This window comes from Manis pentadactyla, chromosome 6, assembly GCF_030020395.1.
Source record: "Manis pentadactyla isolate mManPen7 chromosome 6, mManPen7.hap1, whole genome shotgun sequence".
NCBI classification, from domain to species: domain Eukaryota; kingdom Metazoa; phylum Chordata; class Mammalia; order Pholidota; family Manidae; genus Manis; species Manis pentadactyla.
In genome coordinates this window covers 142,495,528-142,521,426 of record NC_080024.1, presented here as the reverse complement: position 1 = coordinate 142,521,426, position 25,899 = coordinate 142,495,528, and the positions used below count along the sequence as shown (strand labels likewise).

The following is a 25,899-nucleotide window of genomic DNA, read 5'->3' as shown; positions in this document are numbered from 1 at the left end:
CAGTTTTTCAGCTTACGAGTAACTCCTACTTGGGCCTCAGATGCATGTGAAGTAGCTCACATGACCAGTTTGTCCCCCTTCGACTCAAGCAATGAGTATTTATGAGCACCAAGCACTAGGTGTATAGGGACAGCACAGTAGGAAACAAGCTCCCAGGCTCTGAAAATTTACGTCTTCTTCACAGTTACAGCTCCAGATGTGTTTATCACTTGGTAAATGAAATCGTATCATTAAAGGATATGATTCACTCTTGAATTATAATAGAAGAATAAAACTCTTCCCACTATTATTACTTAACCTTTATTGAGAGTGAAGAGTCTAACCTTATCTGGATCATACGTGGACTTTAAGCTTGGATGGTTTTACTACAAGATAATTTCAGAGATAACTTTATTTTCTAGATTCAGATACATGTGGGGTTTGAAATAATACCAGTTAAAGCCTAGGCCTCCTTAAGGTGCCTTTTTCATGTGGAGGAGCATAATTACTGTGCGTTTGCTTGGGAACCAGCAAAGCTGACTTGTAGGTTCCTGGGCAGAATTCTTCAATGCAGCTCGTACCAGCTCTGTTACCGCAAGTTTGTCCCGTCTCAGTGAAAGCTCGCCATTTACGCACATGTGAATATAGTGGTAGGTTCTGTAGATGGACGTGTGCCTTACAGAAAGAGCAAAAGGAACCCTTCTGGCATTTCTGTCAGGAGGCACAGTGCCTGTCCTTTCTCCGCTTGAATTGGTGCAGCATAGGAAGGCCCCTCTCTGTGTTCTGACCCTGAGGCTTCATATGTGGCAATGGGAAGTCTCCAGAGGACTGTGCACAAAAATGAAATGCTGTAGAAGCTGTATGTGATGCCTTTCAGCAAGTTTCAAAGAGGCCCATTCTCCAAGGATGAATCTAATAGTGCCCTAGAGTAAGATAACAGCAGAATTCAAATGGGAGCCATACCTGGAAGGGGCTGTTAGCAGGCAAGTGGGGAAGATGGAAAGGGACAGTGCCAGGTCGTGAGTAAACAAAGCAGAGGTCAGTCTTTTACTCACACATGAGGATCAAGTATGATCATTTTAAGCAACTCAGTTCTCTTAGGTTTTGACTCATTAGTAAAATTCTACTTTTTTTTTTTTGAGTGTGGTGGTATTATTTAGAGAGCAAACCAGCCAACTTAGGTGAATATATATTAATCTCATGATCTCTATTTTCTTTTCTCCCCACTGGGATATTATGGGAAGAGTGTGTGAGAGCCAGGCCATCCCCATTTTGGTTCCTGCCGTAACACAGTACAGACCAGGGGCTTCTGTCTGTGGACTGGTTTCCTCGGTGTTGCAGGAAGAAGTTCGGAGTTCAAGGTCCCTTCCAGCCTAACATTGTGCAGCTCTTTGCCCCCCTGTCCACTGAGGCACAGAGTTGTACATCCTGAGGAATCCTCCTACTCTGTGTGATAGGCAATTGGTCTAGCCACTGAGAATGGAGACGAGGTGGATTCCCAGGTGCAGGGGGTTGAAAGAGAAATTGGTTTAGGCTTTGATACATAAAGTACCTTGGAAGGGCCCTTGGAGGCCACTCCTCCAAACTGTGTAGGTCAGAGAATCCAGACCCAGAAAGCGCAGGGACCCGATGATATCCAGCCACAGGTCAACACTCATCCTAGCTGAGTCCTCCTTGCTCTCCACCACGCTCGTGTGCCATTGTGCGCAGATTTTCTCTCTTTTGTAAGAAAAATGGAGATTGATAGGTCTTTCATTATGCATAACATCAGCAAGAGAGGGGAGGAAATCCTTCCATACATAAACATCTGACTAGTTCAACAGACGCTTTTTATCACCTGAGCGTTGGACCCACGTGGGCCCCAGTGCGGTCACAGTGTGGACAGGCTGCCCTGGTATTCCGTTGCTCTGTAGTGACTTAGCACAGCTCAGTGGCTGCAACACCCATTCTTTAGTTCTCTGCTCAGAATCTCCCTAAAATCCAGGCCAGGCCATGTTCTCATCTGGAGCTCAGCATCCTCCAAGCTGAGGTTTTGTGGCAGGGTTCAGTTCCCTGTGGCAGAACGACTGTCTGCATTTCCTTACTGGCCAGCAGGAGCTAAGAAATTGGGAGAAGGAGATATGAATGTGTGGTTTGACCATGTTTTTTATTTACATAAGGTTCATGATCCGTAAATTAGTCTATAAAAGAAAAGGTCTCTCTAGTTGCCTCTAAGTGTGGGACAAGTAAGGAGTTTTCCTCAGAAGTGGCTTCAGAGGATCATTTTTTTAGTCCAGGTTTCTTCCTGCAAACATGAAGTTGGAGTTTGGGCCGGGTGTCTGAAGTTCCTCCTAGCGCTATTAGTCTGCAATTCTGTGATTCCATTACTAGAATAACATGGAAGGATTTTATTTTAATGATAAAAATATCAGCGTTTGCTCCAGATACGGTTGTCTCACTCATGGGAACTTTACCACCTTTTATCACTTTGTTCCTTTTTTTCTGTTAGCAGTAGGTCTTCCATCAGTATGATGCAATAAATCACTGTGCCAGCTAAAGTTGCCAAAGGCAGGTACTGTGTTCTCCTGTGGCTTGTGTAGCTCTGGTTAAATATTTACCCTCTGGCGTGTGCATGTTTGTGGAATGGTTGGAGTCAGTAAATACATCTGTAATTTCTGGTGTATAACTTTCTGGGTGAACAAAAAGAGAGGGAGAGAACAATCTTTAATTACAAGCTAGGAAGTAATTGATGCTGACTTAAAGTGAATCCTCTGAGCAGGTACCAGTGAAGGGAGGGAGGAAGTGAAGGTAGTGCAGCTCTACCTACAGCCATTCACCTGGAACATCCTCCCCTTCTTCGTAGACTGATGGCATAAAATCTGCCCATCCACCCATGGTCTGGATCCTGGTCAAACCAGGGTAGAAATCTAAATGCCTTTTTCTGTGAAAGTTCTCCTGACCATAGAAATACTTATCTCTGTGCTTTAAGCCAGAATAACTGAGTAGAAAAAATGGAAAATCTTAATCTTTTTACTGAAGTACAACATCAGTACAGAAACGAGCATGTAGATCAGAGAATTCTCACAAAGTGAATGCTCCCTTATTATGAGTACCCATATTTTAAAAGCAGAACACTGGTAATCCCCAGCAGCCCCTTGTGTCAGCTGGCAGTCACTGTCCCCCCAAGGGTACTAGTCCTGACTCTGAAGAGCACAGGTTAGCCTTGCAGTTCTGTGGTCTGTGTAGACGGGATTATGTAGCATGGACGAGCATGTCTGCTTCCTTTCATTAACATGGTAAGATTTAGTCCAGTTGTGGAAATATAGTTATGTATAGAAGGCAATTTTCACTGATTACTTTTTAAACATTGAGATATTGAATGGATTAATGAATGTTGAGATTTATTTTTAATATGATATTATAGCTTTGGTGAAGTAAGCACACTCTTGTGCTGGGAAGAGAAGCAACCCTTTTAGATACAACCCTTTTAGACAACAAATGGGTAATATGTGCCAGCAGGCTTAAAAATGATCAGTACTCTCTAAAGAAGATGTGGTACATATACACAATGGAATATTATTCAGCCATAAAAAGAAAAGAAATCCTACCATTTGCAACAACATGGATGGGGCTAGAGGGAATTATGCTCAGTGAAATGAGCCAGGTGGAGAAAGACAAGTACCAAGTGATTTCCCTCATTTGTGGAGTATAACAGCAAAGCAAAAGTGATGGAACAAAACAGCAGCAGACTCACAGACTCCAAGAAGGGACTAATGGTTACCAAAGGGAAGGGGTTAGGGAGGGAGGGAAAAGGGGATTAAGGGGCACTGTAATTACCAATCATAATATAGGTAGGTCACAGGGAAGGCAGTACAGCACAGAGAAGACAAGTAATGACTCTATAGCATCTCACTACACTGATGGACAGTGACTGTAGTGGGGGTGGGGAGGACTTGATGATATGGGTGAATGTTGAAATCACAATGTTCATGTGAAACTTCATAAGATTGTATATCAATATCAATGTTACTTTATTAATAAGATTATAAATAATAAAATTATCAGTATTCTCTAGCTCAGTATTTTCACTAGGAAGCTATCTTCAGAAAACCTTTATTGACATATAAAAAGATTATTACAGTGTTATTTTTGAGAGCAAAAAGAAATTGGAAATAAACTAAGTGCCTGTAATAGGAAAATGGTGACGTTCACATTCATTAAAATAATGTTTAGAAAGGATTTTTAAAGCTATGGCAACATGCTCAAAATAAAATATTAAGATAACCAAGTTGTAAATGTACATTTGGTGTGACAGAAACTATTACAGAAATAGGCATTTCCAAAAGGACCGGAAAGAATCATAACAAAATGTCAGTAGTGTTGTTTTTTCTCTGGATGGTAGGATTATGGGAAACTTTTTCCTATTCTTGGCCAGTTTTTTTTACTTCTAGTTTATATTATTGTTTATAGTTAGAAATAAAACTTTCAAGTTTGGAAAGTGTTAATGTTGGCATACTCCTTAAGAATCAGTGATGTGTTTTCTTGGGGACGTTTTGGGCTTCCCAGTACACACACCCTTGCGCCCGACGTGAACCTCAGCAGTGAAGCCTGGGCGTGAGCTCTGAGGCGGGTTTTCTCTCCTGCCTCCTTTGTCAGGTCAGCTCAGCTACCAGGCGGCCTCTCCCGATGAAGGCGCTCTGGTAAGTGCCGCCAGGAACTTTGGCTTTGCCTTCCTCGCCAGGACCCAGAACACGATCACCGTCAGCGAGCTGGGCACCGAGAGGACCTACCATGTTCTTGCCATTTTAGACTTCAACAGCGACCGGAAGCGAATGTCGATCATCGGTAGGTCCCCCTCAAGAGTATAACTGTGAATTATTCATTGATTGAAGCTTTTCCCACATTTGATTTAGTGACACCAGCATGAAACAGGCACTTAATGAGCCCCTTGGCTCCTGGAAGATTGCCACAGACTTCTTGAAAGTGGTGTTTTTTTCTCTCCCTTCTGCATGGTGTCCATTACTCAAGGGGACAACTGCAGTATGTCTGAACCGTGTAAATGCTGACCTTCAATGATACGGCTTCCAGCTGCTGAATCAGGGGTGGCAGTTCAGGGGGGGGAGCGTAGACTCACAACATGGGCCCTTACTTTGCGAGCCAATCCCAGCACTTCTGCTCTACGTTGGATGTCCCGGAAGGGAGGATTCAGCAGCAGAGGAGGTCTGAGAACAGCGAGGCTTGCTTTCCGATCAAAGCCGTACCTCTGCCCCAGGCACATTACAGCAGGCCACCCAGGGGAGATTGCGGTGGCTTCCCAGTATTGAAATTTTTAAGTTCATAATTAGAAATAACTTCAAAGGTAAAGAAAAAGTTGAAAATTGTTTAAAGAACCCCTGTGTTCTCTTCCATATCTACCAGCTGTTAGAACTGGCCACATATTCTTTGCCATTTTCATTGTATACGGGTTCTTGTTTTCTGAACGACGTGAGAGTAAACTGCAGATCGATCTCCCCTCTCCCTGAAATCCTTAAGCAGGTGTTTCCTAAGAATAAGAGAACTCACTTATATATACAATCAGAAAATGTAACATGATACAATAATATTATCTAATCTACAATTTTCAAATTTTACCAGGAGTTCTCTTTCTTTTTTTCTGGTTCAGGACGCAAGATTACACACTGCATGTAGTGAGATGACTCTGCTCGCCTTTAATCCAGAACAGTCCTCAGCCTTTTCTTGATCTTTCTTACACTGACATTTTTGAGAAGCCCATTATTGTGTAGAAAGTCCTTCAATTTGGGTTCATCTAATATTTCCTCATGATTAGGTTCAGGTTATACGTTGTTGGCAGGAAGAATACATAGGCTGGTGCCATGTCTTTCCCAGCACATCACATCAGGAGGCACATCATTACTGACAGTTGTCTCTGATCATTCAGTTAGGTGTCCACAAGATTTCTTCACAATGAGATTGAATTTTTAACCAATATTAATATATAGGTTTAACTATCCACTGAACTTGGATTAGGCACATTTTACTGAATGCTTGCCCTATGCCTAGCACTGATCTAGGCTGATCATCATGTGTGGCATTTTTCTTGTAGAACTAAAACTCTAGTTAATTATGAGGCACACACTGTAACTAAATTTCTGCACAGATCAGAAAAATCCAAGAAAATGGTCCCAAGGAGTTGTGTTAGAGGCACTAAGTGTTAGTTTATAGGTAAGAAAGATTCCTGTAGCACAGACGACAAAGGCTCTGTGGCAGATTAACTGGCACAGGCCTGGCACCAAGCAGGGTCTGTAAATATTTGCAGAGAGAATAAGTGAGGATATGCAGGACTGAGCTGAGTGAAGGAATCTTCATATGTTTTCACTGTCACATCGTACATAGATAGCGGCTTACCAACTTGGTTGCAAGCCGTTTTTTTAGGTGCATTGACGATGTTAAACTAGTCGTAAATTATTAGCATAGTAACACTTCAAATTAATGTTATAACTGAGTTTTCTATTAAGAAATGAAGCCTAACGTTATTATTATTTTTTCCTTCTTTTGCTACCAGTAAGAACCCCAGAAGGCAGTATCAGGCTCTATTGTAAAGGTGCTGACACTGTAATTTATGAACGGTTACATAAAATGAATCCAACAAAACAAGAGACGCAGGATGCCCTGGATGTAAGTCTCCGTTTCACTCCTTATGCCACATATTCCCAATTTACTTTCTGGTACTGTCTGCCAAGCTGGAGCAAAAGCTGTCTGTTAATTGTTGCCCCTTCCTTTGTCTCGGTGTGGTTGAGGGAGGAAGCACCCACATAGGGATATGGCAGGCTGATTTGGGCTCTGTCCCCGCTGCTGACTTCCTGGTATCCTTTCTCAGCACCAAGGTCGGCAGGATCTGCAGGACTGGTCCAGCGTACTGACTGGTCTCTCTGCTAGTGATACTCAGCAAGCTACATAATCATACTGAGATGTAGCCTTGGTATCTGTGTGGCCCCCAAGAACTCCACTAACCTGCTAGTGTACAGTGAAGGAAAGAAGGCATTCATATATGATGGGGCGGAACACAGAATGTGTTGGATAATTGAGTTCTGGTACCTTTGTTGGTGAATCAGTTTGGTTTTCATTACTTCAGACTTGTTATCTGAAGGGAACTCTGTACTTGGTTCATAATATTGCAGTTATACAGAACGCTTCTGGAAATTTCTTTTGGAATTGCCTACCCATCCTCATATTTGTTCTGGTTCTGTATAATGGTGGCAGTGAAGCATGGAGGATACCCGTCAGACCTGGTGACCCGGTTCTGCCTCTTTACCTGTTTTGTGTCCTTGGGGAAAATGGTCACCGTCTCAGATGAATCACTGATTGCCCATGTGAAAGAGGAAGAGGATAATTCCTACCATGGAGGGTGGTTGCCAGGAAAGCATCTTGCACAGTTTGCAGCCTTAGTAAATGCATAATAAAGGGTAGTTTCTCCTTTACTTTAAGGGTACGGCTGAGTTCTGGGGCAGGTGCAGGTCCTTTGGAAAGAAGCCTGATGAACACATTTACTCATTTAGGTCACCATGTTGTTGAAGCAGTTACAGTGTATAATTTTCCATGAGGATCTGAACAATGGCAATTTAATCAAATATACACAGAATCTTTCAAAGAATCTTTGAAAGGGAACACTCAGTTGAGTGAACTCACTCTACCATCTTGCCTTGCTAAGAGGTGACTGCAGTAATGCAACATTTCTACTCATTCATATGTAAGCTATTTAAAGTGGCTTAAATCTATTCACAGTGATTAAATTTTCCAGACACTCTTTTTCATTAAAACGTTTTATCTCAGCTTTAACAGTGACTCCTGTATTTCAGAATTGGTTTGAGGAAATAATGCTTGGGTAAGAGTTCACAATTGATGGGCTTATAACACATTTTGTGGGAGCAAATTATAAAGTTGTCAGGTGTGTGTTTATAACACCATTACACCCCAAGGTAGTCCCCTTTTGTAGTTCTTAGTTTTTGGTTCCTTAATTGTTAAGAAAAAGGTTTTCTTGACTTTAGTGACTTGATTTAGAAGAAAGGTATACTTTCCCTTTAACTAATTTGGGCACTACAAACACAGCTGAGGATACTGAGAATACTTAGAAAAACAAAATATTTGTTTTAATCTCCTCTACAGAATCCATCATCTTTCATGGTTTCTTTTTAAATTTTCTTACTGTGTTACTTCAAAGTAAGATTTCAAACTTCATCTTGAATTACATACAATTAACTGTACTTTGGGTAATTGGATTTTCTTTTAAATAAAATAGATCTTTGCAAGTGAGACTCTTAGAACCCTGTGCCTCTGCTACAAGGAAATTGGAGAAAAGGAATTTGAAGAATGGAATAAAAAGTTTATGGCTGCCAGTATAGCCTCAATCAACCGGGATGCAGCTCTGGATAAAGTGTATGAAGACATTGAAAAAGATTTAATTGTGAGTTTTAATGTTTTTCTTGATACTCTAAAGAAAATTGGAAATTTGAGTAGGTTTTACTACATTTTTTATTTCATGCTTGAACAGTAATTTAACTTCAGCATTTGAAATTGGTTCAGTGGAACTAGGTCATTTGAATTTCTGTAGTTCAGCAAGTAAAACATTGCCACTATGAGAAACCAAAAGACAGAAAACATTATGAGATTCTAATCTGATTCTGTTATTTTTATGTCACTTATTAAAATTTATTATGAGTTTTACATAACCAGCATATTACTTACTACATTGTGAGAATTACTGAAATGACTTATATTTTGCAAAATCTTGAAATGAGAAAAATACAGTTTGTAAATGACATTTTTCAAAGTTTAATATTTCTTTCCTGTAGAGTTTACATTAAGGAGAAATATTCAACAAATAGCAATGACCTTAAGCAAGAGGAATTGGCTTGTATCCATGTAAAGTAGCATATACACAATGAAAGTGTATTTTTAATATCCTTGATTTTGTACTTTCACTTTTGTCTTGGTAAATTAAGAAAACGTTTGGGGACTGTTCTGGTTTTTGGTGTGAAACACAGCAGCCTTCCCTGTTAACACTGGCCGTTGGCCCCAGCAGAGCACCAACGGAGGTGTATAATTAGCTCTTTTTTTTACAGGTTAGCAAACTGCAATTACAGAACATTTTTTGGCTTATTTGCTAATTCCTTTTTTAAAATGTACATTCCAGCTATTGGGAGCAACAGCTATTGAAGACAAGCTACAGGATGGAGTCCCAGAAACCATTTCCAAACTTGCAAAAGCTGACATTAAGATCTGGGTGCTTACTGGAGACAAAAAGGGTAACTGAGTTACAGGGAAGCATATCTGTTCATGCACAAATATTCATAGCTCCTGTTTCCCTTGCCCAGGTTGACCTTCTCAGACTTCCCATCCTCCATTCCTTTCGGACAGTGATGCTTTTCTTAAGAATCCCTTGCCTGTTATTCCAGCCTGCCCTGGTCTAATCTTACTGATTAGGTTTAGTCTCTCTCTCCAGCTGGACATGGGCTGCTATCCTGGGAGGGCCATCCCTTCTGTCCCTCTGTCCTCCCCAGTGCTTTACCGTTCATTGGACATAAAGTAGAATAATACAAGGTGCTGAACAACTTTGGTTTTCTTGCCATTTATTGCTTGAAAATTGTATTAAATTTTATACCCAAGGGAAGATTTTAATTATTAAACTCAGAGCTCAACAAAAAATTGTTTGGCACTGATACTTTACAAGCCTTCGACAGGAAACCAGATAATTTCCCTCACTTACATCATAATGGGTTACACACTCTGATAAGCTAAGGGAAGTCTTGACCTTAAACAAATAACAGGGGGTGGTGATGGAAAAAGGGGGAAAATCTCCACTAGGGGCCCCAGGTGAGGGCTTATGGAAACAGTTGATTTTTTTTTCCATAACCAGATAATTAAACCACATGACCTAAATGTGTTTAATATTCCAATGAACATTTGATTATTAAATAACTAGTTTATGTATTTGATAATGCAGCACATTTTATTATTGAAAACATCTCAAACTAGACCTTAATTACACTTATTTTCTTATAGAGAAAGGGATTTTTTTTAATGTGGCTTCTATGTATTGCTATAGAAAGACAACATATTTGACTAAATCTGGCTTTTTCACTAATTGAAAAAAATCATCATTTATAGATTAAGTCAATTATTCTTCAGGAGGAATGACATTTGACTTAATTTTTTTCTGCTGTAGAAACTGCTGAAAATATAGGATTTGCTTGTGAACTTTTGACTGAAGACACGACTATTTGCTATGGGGAAGATATAAAGTAAGTACAGGGCCTGCAGTGTGAGAATATGTGACGTCCCACTTTTGTAAAGGCCAGACTGGATGCAGTAGAGACAGCAGTTGAGGAGAAGTAGGAGTGGAATGTCACTCAGGACAGGTTCCTCGTGTTAAAAGAAGCGAGAGAATGCAGGCAGGTACACGTTGTCATACTTAGACCTTACTTTGCGCACATTTTTGCATTAGGGAAATTTGGGGCCTTTATTTCCCCTTTCAGGGGTCATTCTTCTCCATTCCCTAGAAGTCCTCACTGCTTGCCTGCTGAAAAAGGAAAGCGGGCCTGAGACATCACGAATAAGTTTATATGAATTATGGTCTTGCAATGCCTTTTTTAGGTATTTTACCTTTTAAAAGAAAAATAGAAGAGAAAACCCATAGTCCTGCCTGGAAGGACATGTCTGGGGGGTGTGGGGGGTGGGGGAGTGCAGTTTACATCTCAAGTCTTGTCTAGATGGGGCAGGCCTGATATTTCAAAGCTGAGCTTATGCTGACACGCTAGCCCCAAATCAGAGTTGCAGCAGACCTGGAAATGTACTGGGAGAGCTCTCTCTTATTATGCAGCCAGGAATGTGCCGCATAGTCACCCGGATTGCTTGACAGCTCCACTTACTCCACAAGCCTTCTCCTTAGATCATCAGTGGCAGAAGCTGTTAACACACACACTTGCCTAGTCTGGTTAAGTTGATGAGGGAGTTGATGGTTGTTGCTTGTCTTCTAATGATGGAGCATCTGTAGTCATTCTGCTAAATGAGACAAACAAAACAGCAGCCTTATAATCCAAATAGATCAGTTCTGTTTGAATGGAGGCATAGAAACCATGCCTCTTTGTGCTCTTAGGTTTTAAAATATAGCGGTAGGCAAAGAGGCAAATAGCTACTAACATGTGTACTTGAGTAGTTTATTGGCTTCAGGTAATTTGGTTAATTACCATGTGGTTTTGTTTATTTTCTATAGATGAGGGCCTTAATAAATTTCTGGTCTCTCTTGAATGTGTTGAAAATTGGGCCCTGAGCTAAATTAGGAAATAAAATGTATGCTAGTAGTAAATGCTATGGTCATACTCTTAGCGCAGTTGACTACTACAGAGAGATGTATCATCTTGGATCCTGAAAGGGGGATTCCTGTGAAATGGTTTGAATGAATAACTTCCTATTTTTTATTTTCAAGCTTTTAGTGATTTGTCTTGGTCATCCCTCATTTTCAACTTGAAAATGAGAATTAAATTAATGTGGGAAAAGGATAACAGATACCAGTCCTCTAGCGCAGTGGTTCTCACGGGGGCAATTTTGCCTCTTCCAGGAATATGGGACAGTGTGTGGAGACACAATGAGTGGGGTCACGGTCAGGGAGAAAGGGTGCTAATGGTTCTAGCGGAGAGAAGTCAGCGACGCTGCTGAACAGCCCCCAGTGCAGTGCACAGCCACGTACAATAGTGCCCCGGCTGAGAAACCTGCTCGTGAGGGTGAAGAACAATGGCTCTGAGCGTGTGTAAGGAAAGCCTTGGGCTGAGAGGAGACTGGAATCTTCATCCGGTTTTCCTGTCAGTTTGCTACAGGCAAAGCACGTCATCTCTCTCAGACTTGATTTCCTGTTTGTAATGTGGAGAGATTGGATATGACCATTTAAGGTTACCTTCCACTCCAAAATTCCATGACTCAGTTTTCTAACACTGACTATGTTATATGTGGTCTTCTCAATAATTTGCTGATATAAAACACTGAGCATTTATCAAATACAGGTATAACTCTATGTGGAAATAAATTTCTTTCTGCCAAATAGTAGCCACTATTGATAATATACAGGGTTCACCCCAGTGTAGTATAATCCAGATTAAGATTGCTCCTTCTGTTGCTGGGTGAACACATTGTCAACTCTGTCTCCCTTTAGCTGTCTTTGGCAAATAATAAAGCCCTACCAAGAATGTAGTACCCCTATGTGGAAGATTCAGGACTGATAAATTTACCTGCCATCTGATTAAAAACTGGACACAGGGCTTGAATAGACATTTTTCAAAGAGGTATACAAATGGCAGACAAGCATTTGAAATGCTCAGCATCACTAATTATTAGGGAAATGGAAATTAAAAACATAGTATCACCACCTCACACCCATTTAGGATGGCTACTATCAAAAAATAAAAACAAAAACCCAGAAAATAACAAGTCTGGGCAAGGTTGTAGAGAAATTGGAACACTGTGCTGTTGGTGGGAAGGTAAAATGGTGCAGCCACTATGGAAAACAGTATGGTGGTTCCTCAGAAAAATTAAAAATAAAATTACCATATGATCCAGCAATTCCACTTTAGGTATACATCAAAAAGAAATGAAAGCAGGTTCTCAAGTGATATTTGTACTCCCATGTCCATAGCAGCATTATTCACAATAACCAAAAAGAGGAAGCAACTCAAATGTCCATTGGTGGATAAATGGATAAACAAAATGTGGTCGGTCCATACAATAGACTATTATTCATCTTTTAAACGGAGGGAATTTCTGACATTTACTACAATATGGATGAGCCTAGAGGATGTTATTAACTGAGATAAGCCATCAAAAAGACAAATACTGTCTGATTCCACTTAGACAGTGAGTTACCTAGAGCGGTCAAAGTCATAAAGGCAGAAAGTAGAGTGGGAGTTGGGGGAGAAATGGGGAGTTACTTAATTGGTATAGGATTTCAGTTTTGAAAGATGAAAATGTTCTGGAGATTGGTTATGAAGCAATATGAATACACTTAATACTGAACTGTGCACTTAGAAATAGGATGAGAAATTTAATGTGTTTTTTACCACAATTTCATAAAGAGATAATATGTCAAAATTATTTCACTCTCTAGGGCCTGTTTGGTATCTTGTCCTTTAAACATTTAAATTTCTCCCTCCCTCCCCACCCGCCCCCGCCCAGTGCTCTTCTTCACGCAAGGATGGAAAACCAGAGGAACAGAGGTGGAGTCTACGCAAAATTTATACCCCCAGTGCACGAACCTTTTTTTCCATCTGGAGGAAACCGTGCCCTAATCATCACTGGCTCTTGGCTGGTAGGTATCAGTAGTGTATCCGTGCCTTTGGCTCAAACTAAAGCAGTTCATTATGGGCCAATTCCAGATGCTTTCCCATGTCAACTGCCAACCTAAAACTCTCTTAGCCTATAAATGAAAGGGCAGTTTCCCAAGTTGGAAACTTAGTAGTATATGACCAATATGAAAGAAATTACACCAAACTGGTAACAGTGGTTATCCCTGGCTTTTCAATTCATGGTTTTAATTTTTGTCTTTGTCCATTTTTGCGTTTTCTAAATTTTGATAGTCCATATATTTTATAATCAGAACATCATCAACGATAACGCAAGAATTACTGCCCCCCCTCCCCCGGCGATTAAAGTCTTGGAAATGGCCCTCTTGGTATAAAAACTAATATGGGTGTAATGCTTTCCCTCTCTGATTTCACAGAATGAAATTCTTTTGGAGAAAAAGACCAAGAGAAGCAAGATCCTGAAGCTGAAGTTTCCGAGGACAGAGGAAGAAAGGCGAATAAGGACGCAAAGTAAAAGGCAGCTGGAAGCTAAAAAAGAGCAACGGCAGAAGAACTTCGTCGACCTGGCCTGCGAGTGCAGTGCGGTCATCTGCTGCCGGGTCACCCCCAAGCAGAAGGCCATGGTGGTGGACCTGGTGAAGAGGTACAAGAAAGCCATCACGCTGGCCATCGGAGACGGGGCCAATGACGTGAATATGATCAAAAGTGAGTTTCGCGCCCACAGCCGGTGCCTCCTGAATTGCTAGAGAGAAGAAAGAGTGAGAACGGGGTGGGTGGGGGAGAGGTTTTTCAGGTGTTATTGCTTAGGCTCTCATAAAGCAGGCTTTAGTAATGGCACCTGACCGTGGTGGCCACACCTGTGCTCAGGAAGCTTCCCGCCCACCCAGCCAGACACAGCAGGAGGGACAGTGCTGCACGTAGATGCCAGACAGAGAGAGCTCTGCACGGGTGAACTTATCCTGGTTTGTTCCCATCTTTTCTATAGTTTGGATTTTTTTTTCTTCTCTTGCTGCCTCTCCTATATTCCTTTAAGACTTTAACATTCCACTTAATAAGTCTTTCAAAAATGTCTGCTGAGCTCAGCATACATTATTGAACTCTCTTTGGTATTTATTTTGAGAAAATTTTTCTCCCTCCCCTAAGCATCTTTTTCTGGGGCTTCCTTCGTGCCTTTGGTTAATCTGTTGGAACTCCCCCTTTGGGTGACCCAGTGTGAGTTCAGAGTAACACCTTGGCATGCAGACAAAGCTCCGGCACGGTCCCACCATCCCAACCTCCCTAGAAGATCACCAAGGGTATTTTGCTGTTTGGATGACCCTAGGTACCCAAAAAATTGAAGGATCAGGCCCCATCATGAAGAAATAGTTGTGCTGGCATTAAAGCATATGGAACCAAACCTTCAACATGTCTGCATCCTGGTCCTTTTTCCTCCCTGTGGTATATTGTAAGGGAGTATTCCACTTGTAATGGAAACACCCAAAACTCCTGAGACCTGAATACTTGTCTTCTTCCTGCTGCCAGCAGGCTGCATCACCTTGGGCTTATGTGCAGGCCTCAGTTTCCTAATCTGAAAGCAAGAATATCTCTGATCTGACCCTCCAGCTTTGTGATAGTATCTTCGTTAAGATGAACTATTATTACATGACAGCACCTGTACTGTCATGCTAAGTAGTTTGAATGCATTGTGTGCAACTAGACTTAATTCAGCCTATTTTGTAACTCATTGATTTGTCTCTTTCTTTTCTTAGAGTGCCTTCCTCCTCCTCCTTGATCTATACTAGGAATATTCCAACTTTATCTTCCTCACCAGGAGTCAGCTATATGATGTATGTCTTCTTTATCATGTACGCCTGGGGCTACTGCCTGTTGAATCCCTCACCTCTGTGTTTTGCACACACTCGTCTTACCATTGGAGTGACATTTCCTGCTCTGAATTACATCAATTTCTTTCCCCTTAGCCAGCTCTCGCTAATTATCCATGGTGTACCCTAAAGATAAATTGCTGTACCAAAAGGGCAACTAACTGAAACACCATTTTCATTCAGTTATAATGTTCACTTCCAGAAGTTGGAAAGAGGTGGTCACCTTGTAGGTTTACTATCTGATTATGTGACTTAGACTTGAAAATGTTTTTATTTCTCTGAGTTCACCAATTAATAGCAAAAGGGATCACAAAAAGGCACATAAAGTCTTATAGAGACTTGTTTTTCTTTAGTTTTAAGAATTTTATTATTGTCTGTTATATGACAGGTGCTTTTGTATATGACCTAGGGAGAATCCATTGAGGAGGAAAATCAAAGAAACACATGTCTCCTTGGAAGTCAGTACCTTATCCAAGTACTGATAGTGCCTTTTTGTACTTTGGAAAACTCATCTCTTCCACCTGAATCAAAAAACAATATACAGAAAGAAATTATAAAGAAATACAGGGAAATTTAAGTGTCAAAAAAAACCCCAAAACACTGACCATTTGTTAACACGCTTCACATGTAGCAGTGTAGGCCAGCAGAAGTGGAGGCAACCGCAATTGGTTTTGTCCCTAGTAAAGATCCAAGGACTCTCATAGGCTGCCCTCTCCCTTTCTTAGGCCTTGAAAATGTCTACTGGCAGTGGGTGCTTTTTCTTGGTCTAAGACCCTGAGAATGAGCAAGCAGCATGAGAAAGGTGAGACACAGGCAGAAAGGCCTGCTGAAATGATCAGTTTGTTAAGGAATTATGAAGGAGCCTACTGGGGAGGCATTTGAAACCACATTTGAAACTTCAGGAAAATCTAGGTGCCTATATTTAGATTTTAGGGAAAAAGAAAACAAACAATGTGGCCTTATAAAGTACATCTGTTCAGTTGCCTTGAATCACTCTGTGACTGGCAGTGCTCATTTGAAACCCCAGCCCTGGGCTCCCCAACAGAATTGCTGGACAGGATGTCAGGGCCTATGGCAGGGGTTCCTCTTCCTTGGCTCCAAAAGAATCTCAGTGTTTCCCTCTGCTGCTTGTTAGGAAAGAAGTCCATGGTTTGGTAGGAAAGAGCAGTTTAGCAACTACAACTGTTCATAAGAACTATTTGAAAGCAGTCATAAATATTGAATGAGATGCAATTTATTCTATTTTTTAGAATTGCAAAGTGTTATTGAAAATTTAGATTTGGACACATCACTGTTGTTTTGAATACCCCAGAACTTGGGTCCTGCAACTGGGGCGGGATTTTTGGAGCTCCTTTTCATTGGGAACTCTGCTTGAGTTGGCAGTCACTTCTCAGGGTCTGAAGAATAATAGGTTGTTTTCCAATACGTGTTCTCCAACTGATCTGTCTTCACTCCCATAACTTTTAAGACCTAGGTAAAATTTGTAATTCTCGAAGTTGTAATTATATTTAATGACTATTGGGAGGAGGGATTAAACTGTGACTTTCATTTTTAATCCTTTCTGAAAACCTTCTCCCCACCAAACATATTTTGTGTCTTAAATTCATGGTGGGCCATGAATAAGCCTTTGGAAGTTTAACAGTAACTTAGTTAAAAATGCTTTTGGTTGCAACTATTGGAGAACAACTAAACCTAGCTTAAACAAATAGACATATATTTTAAAAGATACAAAGATGTCTTGTGCTTAGGCCTGGCTTAGGCCTCTGGAAGATGCTGGACCCAGGGCCTGGAGCTACACGAGGAACCCAGCATCTGTCTCTCCCTGCCCCTCTTTGGACTACTTTATTCCTCTGCTCTTCAGAACCCACAGAAAGAAATATATCTGTTCCATAACTCAAGAATTTACATGTTAAAATTCAAAACATAAACATACCCAAATCCTAATTCCAAAATGCCAAGAGAGAGACTTGCCCAGCTTGGGTTTTCTATCAGGGCATAGGTACAAGAAACATACCCCTTTAAGCATAAGCAGGAAGTGACTAATACAGGGGACCAGGTGCTCATAAAAGGTTTAGATGGATTGAAGAAACAGGTTCCAGGTGGAGTCTCTTAACATCTGGGTCACTAACCAGAGGAGCTTCTAGCTTTGAGTTCTCTGAAGAACTTTTCAATTGAGAAGTCTTTGCACTTGTCTGTCAACTCCAGGCAGCTGGATATGAACTCTGATGTAGAAATGCCAAAGAGGGGAGGGATGCTGGGCTCTGATTTGCTTCTGCTTCCAAGTCACAAGTGGGTCAAAACAGTGGAACCTAGTTCTCTAAGAGAACCTAGCTGCAAGGGAGTCTGGGCAATGTAAGGTCATCTGCTTCCCCACCTCTCCAGTGAGAACAAGGGTAGAATGAAAGTTGCAAGAACCAGCCTGTAGTACCCATCACAGGTTAGGTGGTGGATAAATTGTTCATTCCTTGAGCAGTGATGAGATGTTCTGGGGAGGCCAATCTGGTTGTAAAACTTTACCATAGATAATCCATTAGAGATTATAGAATATTAACTATGCCTTTAAGATGCCTATTCTCCATGTCTTTTACAGGCACAGCTTCACACAAATACCTAGGACAAGGCCTTTCACAGTTGACAGCTGAGGCTGAGGAGGCAGGGATGCACAGTACACATGAGCACCTAGAACTCACCCTGGGGTGAGGGAAGAATAGCTTATGAGCTGGACAGATAATCCAAAGGAAATTCACCACCCACCTGAGATCCTTTCACAAATATCTAGAGAGGCCCAACCATGTGCTCTGTGTTTAGAAAAGTGTACCTCTGACTTTGAGTTGAGTTCAGAAGCCAGAGGTGGGGTATAATGAGCAAGTTGTCATATTTATTCAGTGCATTTCTGTTTTTTTGTTTTGTCTTGTTTTGTTTTGTTTTGCTATGGAAACATTTTTATCATCTCACTGTTTTGCCTTAAAATAAGCTTCTCATTGACAGTATCTTCTCCCTCTGCCCCTAGCTGCCCACATTGGTGTTGGAATAAGTGGACAAGAAGGCATGCAAGCTGTCATGTCAAGTGACTATTCCTTCGCTCAGTTCAGATACTTGCAGAGACTGCTGTTGGTGCACGGTCGGTGGTCTTATATAAGGATGTGCAAGTTCCTACGATACTTCTTTTATAAAAACTTTGCATTTACTTTGGTTCATTTTTGGTACTCCTTCTTCAATGGGTACTCTGCACAGGTAATGTAACATCATCATTATAACTGTTATTAGTACTATTATTCTTTGATGAGTAGAGCTCTTCTTTTACATGAATAAAACTCTGCCTCTGAAAAAACATTTATTTCTTCCCCTTCATATTTGTAGTTTTGGTGCTTTCTCCTTAATAGTTGAGGCATAGATTAAGATTATGGATTACTTTTCTAAAATGTCTCTGGGGCTTTAAAAATATTTTGTTTTGCCTTTAAGTAGGTGGGATTGATTCCTGGTCTGCTGGCTCTTGTGTCTGTGTCTTTGCCTTTACCTTAGATTTTTTTTTCCCCTAAGTTATCTTGTATTAAGAATAGTGATAACAAATTGTTCAACTTTGAAAATACAAAATGTTATTGTCACCAAGGCTAAAGGGATTATATACATTTTGGATGATTATAATCTATTATGATGCCTCTGTTGTTGGGCTTTATCTTTTATTTTTTGCTAAAATGGGAGTGGGAGTGAGAGATATATCTGCTAAAGTGGTGATGCAGCAAAAAAATATCATTAGTTAAAAAATGAACCTAAGTCAATGCCTAGGGCTGTCCAAACCACTCTGGCACTCTACCACAGAGAAATGGTATTGCAAGCGCCTCAGAAACCCCTCAGAACAACTTTGAGCCATCAGAGCCTTCTTACGGTTTCTGTGTAGGACAGTGTATGAGAAGTTGGTGATGAATAAGCCTGTGTCCTCTATCCCACCCTGAGGACTGATGTGTGCAACCTTGCTTCTCCTTTCCAGAGGTGTATTTTTAATATTCAAATTCTGTTTTACAAAATGTTTAAATGGAAATGCTGGGCTTGCAAAACAAAAGTGAAGAAAATCTGAATGCTACTTTACATGATTTTATATCAGTTTTATTGGTTTATGTTTTCTAATTCATTACCAAAGGGGCATAAGGATGAGTACTGACTTGTTTTCCAGCGTTATTCACACAGAATAAACAGTATCTTTCCCTTTTCCAAAGGCTTATTGCCATATACTCCCCCACTTCTTTTAGGGGGAAAACTTGTTTCTTGGAACAGTCTTTGATTCTGCCCGTTCCATAGAATCAAGTTCATACCTTTTGCAGGTGTAGATGAGGGTTGTTTACTGTGGCAGGAGAAGTCCCCAGTCTGATGGGGACGTCCCTGCTTTAAGAGAGCAGATGAATGCACGTCGGTGAGGCTGGCAAAGGCTTCTGGTTTGTGACACAGAGACTCTGTGATCTCCTCACAGACGGCGTACGAAGACTGGTTCATCACCCTGTACAATGTGCTGTACTCCAGCCTGCCCGTGCTGCTCATGGGGCTGCTCGACCAGGTAGGAGCCTCCTACTGACAGGGGCACTGCTGGGCAGACTGTGCCTGTTCTAGAATGAAAAGCGGAGATTTCCGTGCATTCTTTTGGCTTTCAATTTGAGAAAATGCTATTATTATTCTGTTGTCAGCCAACAAGAGTAACTGCTGTGCTTCCTGTTTTATAGTAAAAAAAAAAAAAAGAGGATTTCTGTACCTGCCTTGAATTCACTGACAGAAGAGTTTATCTTCCTTTTGGACATTATGACTTTCTTGTTAAGACACTTGACAGTATAGTATGTCTCTATAGTAACTGTAACTTATTCTAAAAGTAACTCTTTTAAGAGTAAATTATTGTAAGACTTGCCAAAACTTATGTGTTTAATTCCCAAGTTAGTCCACATTCTAGTAGCAATTCTAAAGAAAGCACTTTAATGAGTAAAAAGAATAAGTTGGAATTAACTCATCAACTTCTATGTGAAAATTCTAGTTCCAAAAGAACTAGAAACAATATATTCTCTCAGGAGGTAAAAATAGGCTCCCTACATTTTTGTGACATTACAAATTTCCTTTCTTTCTAAAAGTAGCAAAATAATTTATTTCTACCTACTTCCCTCTCCGAATTAAATATCAAGTAACAGTGGACTAAAGTCATGAGGTTGATCTCTGCACCCAGAAGCTATTCAGGACCTACCTTGTTTAGTGTTTTTGCCTTCCTAAAACTTAGTAAGTTGAAACTCTTTGTACAATATAAATTGTAAGGTATCTCTGAGTTCCACACTCTGGATGTACACAACTCTAATTGTGTTTTTCCCTTAAGGATGTCAGTGACAAACTGAGCCTCCGCTTCCCTGGGTTATATGTAGTGGGACAAAGAGACTCACTGTTCAACTATAGGAGATTCTTCGTAAGCTTGTTGCACGGGATTTTAACATCGATGATCCTCTTCTTCATACCTCTTGGGGCTTATCTGCAAACCGTGGGACAGGATGGAGAGGCACCTTCAGACTACCAGTCTTTTGCTGTCACAATCGCCTCTGCTCTTATAATAACAGTCAATTTCCAGGTACGTGGCTTTAATCGACTGTTCCCAGCATCTCTTGGTACCTGCATTTCTGTACACAGAACAGTGTGCACATCCACCTGGCTCCCACTCTCCCTCCAACCGAGGCTCTGCCGCTTTACAAAATGTGAACACTCCCTTCACTCCTCGTACCAAGCGCATTTCCTCCTTGCCTGAGCCAGGGATAGTTTGTTCAGTATTCAAGCCAAATCACACCTTAATTGAACTCGACTTTCAGAATCCTTAGATCTTTTATTTCTTGCTAACTCCCCAAAATGAGTGCTCTGTTTTTCTCTGGTTTCCCAACAGATTGGCTTAGATACTTCTTATTGGACTTTTGTGAATGCTTTTTCAATTTTTGGAAGCATTGCCCTTTATTTTGGCATCATGTTTGACTTTCATAGTGCTGGAATACATGTTCTCTTTCCATCTGCATTCCAGTTTACAGGTTGGTATTTTCTTAATTCCAAAAAAAAAATGTATAGAAAAATGTCATTAGTTTAGATTCTGATAAACTTTTGGGTAAGTAACAACACAAAGTGTAAATTACTGCTAGTGAAAATTAATATCCTGTTTGGAAATCGAATGGGAGTGGTGGTTTGGAAAAGCAAATTAAAATAACCTAAAGATATAATTGTGCATCTGTTAAGTAAGATACAGCTTTTTCTCTCTCCCATAAAACACACTGTTGGTAGGTTTTTGGGAAATGGTGTATACATGCATTGTATACACCCAATTTTTCCCAAACACTATCTGGAAATGCAAAATGAACTCTAAAACTTCTCACTATTTCTGCTTGGGGGGTAAAATAAAACACCAAATTTTGTAAAGATAATTTGTACAAAGATTATACCACCACAACATTCCTAACTGTTTTTTCAAAATGGAAATAACCTGAAGACCTAACAATATTAAATGTGTTAATCAAACTGTGAATCATACATGATGGAAATCTAGAATCAAAAAGTAGACTACATCATTGGAAAAATGTATGCAGAGCAGTAAGTAAACCTGTATAAAATATATGATAGCTTATGACTGTATAAAATATATGATAAATTGACAAATGCTAGAATGAATTTGAATTGATATAAATATCATAAATATTATAAATTAAAAAAGAAGTATCATGAACTTGAATTTATTAACTACTTAGACTTATTTGAATATCTTGGATTCACAATAACAAAAAATCCCCATAAGTTAGCTTCTCTGTAAAAGACTGGGTATTTTTATGACCAGTTGTTGGATTATGAAAAGACAGTTGCTATGGTAACCTTTCCCTTCTTGGGACTGAGCTAATTTTTTTTTATGACTGAGTTTGTCTTTACTGATTCTGTTTTTTTAAAAATTTAGGGCCCAGTTACTTAGAATATTCCGAAAGGGAGTATTTTTTAAACCCAGCCATGTTTAGAAGTATAAAAAACACATTTAAAAAGTAAAGGCCATTATTTTTATAAACTTAGTGTAAGTACAGAAGACATTGTGATAGATTTGGCTCTAGAAGCTGTTATAGTTTTAAAATTGGGTAGTAGATATGATTGCCTGATTGTAAAACAGAACTGAACTGTTACTTCTTTTGACATAAAAATCCAGAAGCTGAATTACACTGGAAAAAGCATGGCTCTAGTCAAACAGATGTGGGTTTTAATTGAGGAGCTGCCATAGCTAGTTCTATTACCTTGGGCAGATTTCTTCTTTACAACTCAATTTTCTTATTTGACAAAGAGGACAATATTCATCTCTCAGAAATGATTAAATGACATGGTCTGTACAAACACCTAAGACAAGGCCTGTCACAAATGCAGCACTAGTTATTATTAATATTTGCAGTTCAAACTAAAACTATAAATTGGAAAGTACTTTTTAAAATTCCTGGAAAAATTCAGAAGTATAGCAATCTTTTTGCACTTTTAATCAATGCAATGTCAACACACTTTGCTTTCCTTATTTATTTGTTTGCTTATGTACATTTGCTGTCTTCCAAGGAAGTTACCTTCCTGATTGTGCTTTGCTTAGTCTTATTTAAATTGTTCATTCCTTGAGCAGTGATGGGATGTTTTGGGGAGGCCCCATCTGGTTGTAAAACTTTACCATAGATAATCCATGAGGGATTATGGACTATTAACTATGTCTTTAGGATGCCCGTTCTCCATGTTTTTTATAGGCACAGCTTCAAATGCTCTGAGACAGCCATACATTTGGTTGACCATCATTTTGACTGTCGCCGTGTGCTTACTTCCCGTCGTGGCTGTACGTTTCTTGTCAATGACCATTTGGCCGTCAGAAAGTGATAAGGTACAGAAAAAAATACAGTTGTCTCCGAACTCTGAATGTCTTTCACAGAAATTAAACCATTTCCCCAAAGCAGATTTCCAAACTCATGGGAAGCTTGGTGTGAATGTTTTTTTAGTACTACTACTCTTTAACTCTATCTTACATATAAGCCCTTCAGACTGTGATTATCAAATAAAAAGGGAGAATGGTATAATGAACCCCATATGTCTATCCCGATTTAACAATTACATTATTAATATTTTGCCATACAAATAGGTCGGGTTTTTTTTTTCCTTTTCACCTCATTTAAAGAAAAATGTCACCTATTGTAGCTGGATCCTTTGAGCTAATGGTTCATGAATAATGTGTCACCTCAACTCAAATAATTAGCAGGCTTCAGGTTCAGCTGAGCAACGTGATGTGTGTCAAAAACGACTAGGATCCTTTCCGTCTCTCCCCTCTGCTATCTTCATTATTGGCTTCATCTTTAAGACGGCTGCTGCAGTTCCCAGCATCTTGTCTGAGCTGTCAATATCTGAAGGAAGCCTCTTCATCTTTAAGAGGCTGATTTTGCTGTAGCTTTCCCTTAGGCGCCTCCGCACAAGTCATTGATGGGGCCAGCACACTGCCCTCAGGCCTCATTAACCAGAATTAGGTCGCATGCCCATTCCTGGATGAGTACCTAGCAAGGGAAATCAAACTGCCCCAACATCTCATGATGAGTGGCGTCCACATCCCAGGAGGAAAGTGGCGTGTGGAGGAGGACGGTACCTCGATAAACTCAGGTTGTGTCGGAAAGGAGAGAGAAGGTGCTAGTAGGCAATCTCAGGTGTCCCCTAGATCTTTCTGCATGGACAGAGCAGCAAGAGCAACAGGGAAAAGGCCCTAAGGGGCTTTATGACTGGGTAAGAGCACTAGCTTCTGTGAGCAGCAGTCCCGGCTCCCCATTTTCCAGCTCCAGACCCTGGAAGCCTTACATATAACTCTGTGCATTTCCTCATCTCTGGGGAGGACGGTGGAGCCCGCCTCTAACGGGGCAGGTGTGGGAAGCGTCCCGTCGGTGGCCCGTCCCCGCCATCGCAGACCCGCACCTTCAGAGTCAGCCGCTTCTCAGCCGCAATCCGTGTCTCCCGCTTCCGCGCAGATTCAGAAGCACCGCAAGCGGCTGAAGGCGGAGGAGCAGTGGCAGCGGCGGCAGAACGTGTTCCGCCGGGGCGCGTCGTCCCGGCGCTCGGCCTACGCCTTCTCGCACCAGCGCGGCTATGCCGACCTCATCTCCTCCGGGCGCAGCATCCGCAAGAAGCGCGCGCCGCTGGACACAATCGTGGCGGACGGCTCGGCGGAGTATCGGCGCACCGCCGAGAGCTGACGGCCGCCCGCAGGGCCTCGGCCGGGCAGCCCCGCACGGGAAGGCCGGTCTTTTTACAAAAGCCTCTCAGGACCCTTTTTTAAAAACTGAATTTAACGTCATAGGATGTTAAAGACGATAATCTTTGTAACGATACTTGGGCTGGACTATTGCCATAGCAAAGCCAAGAAAACCTTTTTTCCAAGTCCTCTTATTCACCTGCTGTGTTCACTATGATTCAAAGAGAACCTTTGAACCCAGTCTCAATCTAGGACAACAGAATTAGAAAACGTCTTGTATTTCAATTCAAATGGTATTGCATTTAAAATTACAATTCTATTTTCCTGTCTGGGATCTTCAACACAAATTTCCCAGAAGATCCTTTTTTTTTTTTCCCCCTGTTAGGCTACCTTGTTAACAAAGATCTTTTATTTATAATGGTAATGACAAAAGATTCATGAATGTTCATCACCAGGAAGCTAAGTGGTCCAATAACTTTTTCGGAGTTGATAGTGGGCTACGCGATTTTCATGTTCCCATCATATTGGTGTAATAATTCAGTTCAACCAAGGAAAATTATTTGACATTTCACTAGCATACTGTTTCAGTCTGTTTCAGTTTACTGCCAGGTTAAAAGCACATTGCTTACGTTTACTCTTACTATTGCATATTATTTTATCCGCCACCTGTACTACCGAGTTGATTCCCTACTTTCTTTTTTAAAAAAATGCATTTAAATATTTATGGGATTTTTTAAAAATAGTTTTTTAAAACTGAGGACATCAGTGATAAATTGCAGAATTTTGCAAAGCTTTCTTTTGAAAAGCAAACTTTGTGCCTGCCTATGTATAAAGTATTTTACAAGGGATTTGAACAGAGACCTCACTCTTTTTCACTTGTCTTATGTCTTGGAAGAAAAGGCTCTTGGTAATTACATTTCTAAAAGTAATGGTGTACCCTCTTAACAGTAATCATATTTCTAAAAGTAATAGTGTACCTTCTTAAAATTGAAGATAACTTTAGGCATTTATAGAAACCATCCTCAAAGAGATAAAAGTTATTTTTCCAAAAGCTTTTCTCATCCTGTGATTTTTAAACACTAGTTCCCATATTGTAGTGAAGATACGGAAGTATTTTCAATAATTCTGTTTTTTACCAATAGGCTATGAATGTTCACAGTACATGTCCCTTTGAATTCCTATGAGGAAACCACAGTTTGTATATAGTTCATTTTCCAGGTATGATAAAAGAATGTTTAGCTCTTTATTCCATGGAAGAAAATCTCTGGAAGTTTACAACTTTTCTTTATCTTGTAAATAAAAATAATTGTGTTTTTTGTTTTTGTTTTGGTAAAGAAAAGTTCGCTTGTGTAATTGTCAGTTGCAGATTTCTCTCCCGATTTGTGAATTGTGGGAAAGGTCGACAATGCGAATGTGTCAAAGACTTACACTGCTGGGTGCAATATTAACAATTTTAAAATGCAAATTGCTATGAATAAATTATTTCTATATTCTGTAAATC

The 25,899-nt window shown here is 40.4% G+C and overlaps 1 protein-coding gene across 1 annotated transcript in view; it reads left to right on the top strand.

Annotated features, from left to right (window-relative positions):
• Positions 1-25,899, top strand: part of ATP8B1 (ATPase phospholipid transporting 8B1) — a 115,761-nt gene extending 89,862 nt beyond the window's left edge. Inside the window, exons 16-28 of the mRNA XM_036876721.2 lie at positions 4,615-4,803; positions 6,521-6,633; positions 8,255-8,419; positions 9,149-9,260; positions 10,181-10,256; positions 13,177-13,309; positions 13,721-14,009; positions 18,177-18,400; positions 19,632-19,715; positions 20,511-20,756; positions 21,063-21,201; positions 22,921-23,051; positions 24,175-25,899. Of these exons, the coding sequence (XP_036732616.1) occupies positions 4,615-4,803; positions 6,521-6,633; positions 8,255-8,419; positions 9,149-9,260; positions 10,181-10,256; positions 13,177-13,309; positions 13,721-14,009; positions 18,177-18,400; positions 19,632-19,715; positions 20,511-20,756; positions 21,063-21,201; positions 22,921-23,051; positions 24,175-24,399 (2,126 nt within the window). The 3' untranslated portion in view covers positions 24,400-25,899. The remainder of the gene's footprint in view (positions 1-4,614; positions 4,804-6,520; positions 6,634-8,254; positions 8,420-9,148; positions 9,261-10,180; positions 10,257-13,176; positions 13,310-13,720; positions 14,010-18,176; positions 18,401-19,631; positions 19,716-20,510; positions 20,757-21,062; positions 21,202-22,920; positions 23,052-24,174) is intronic.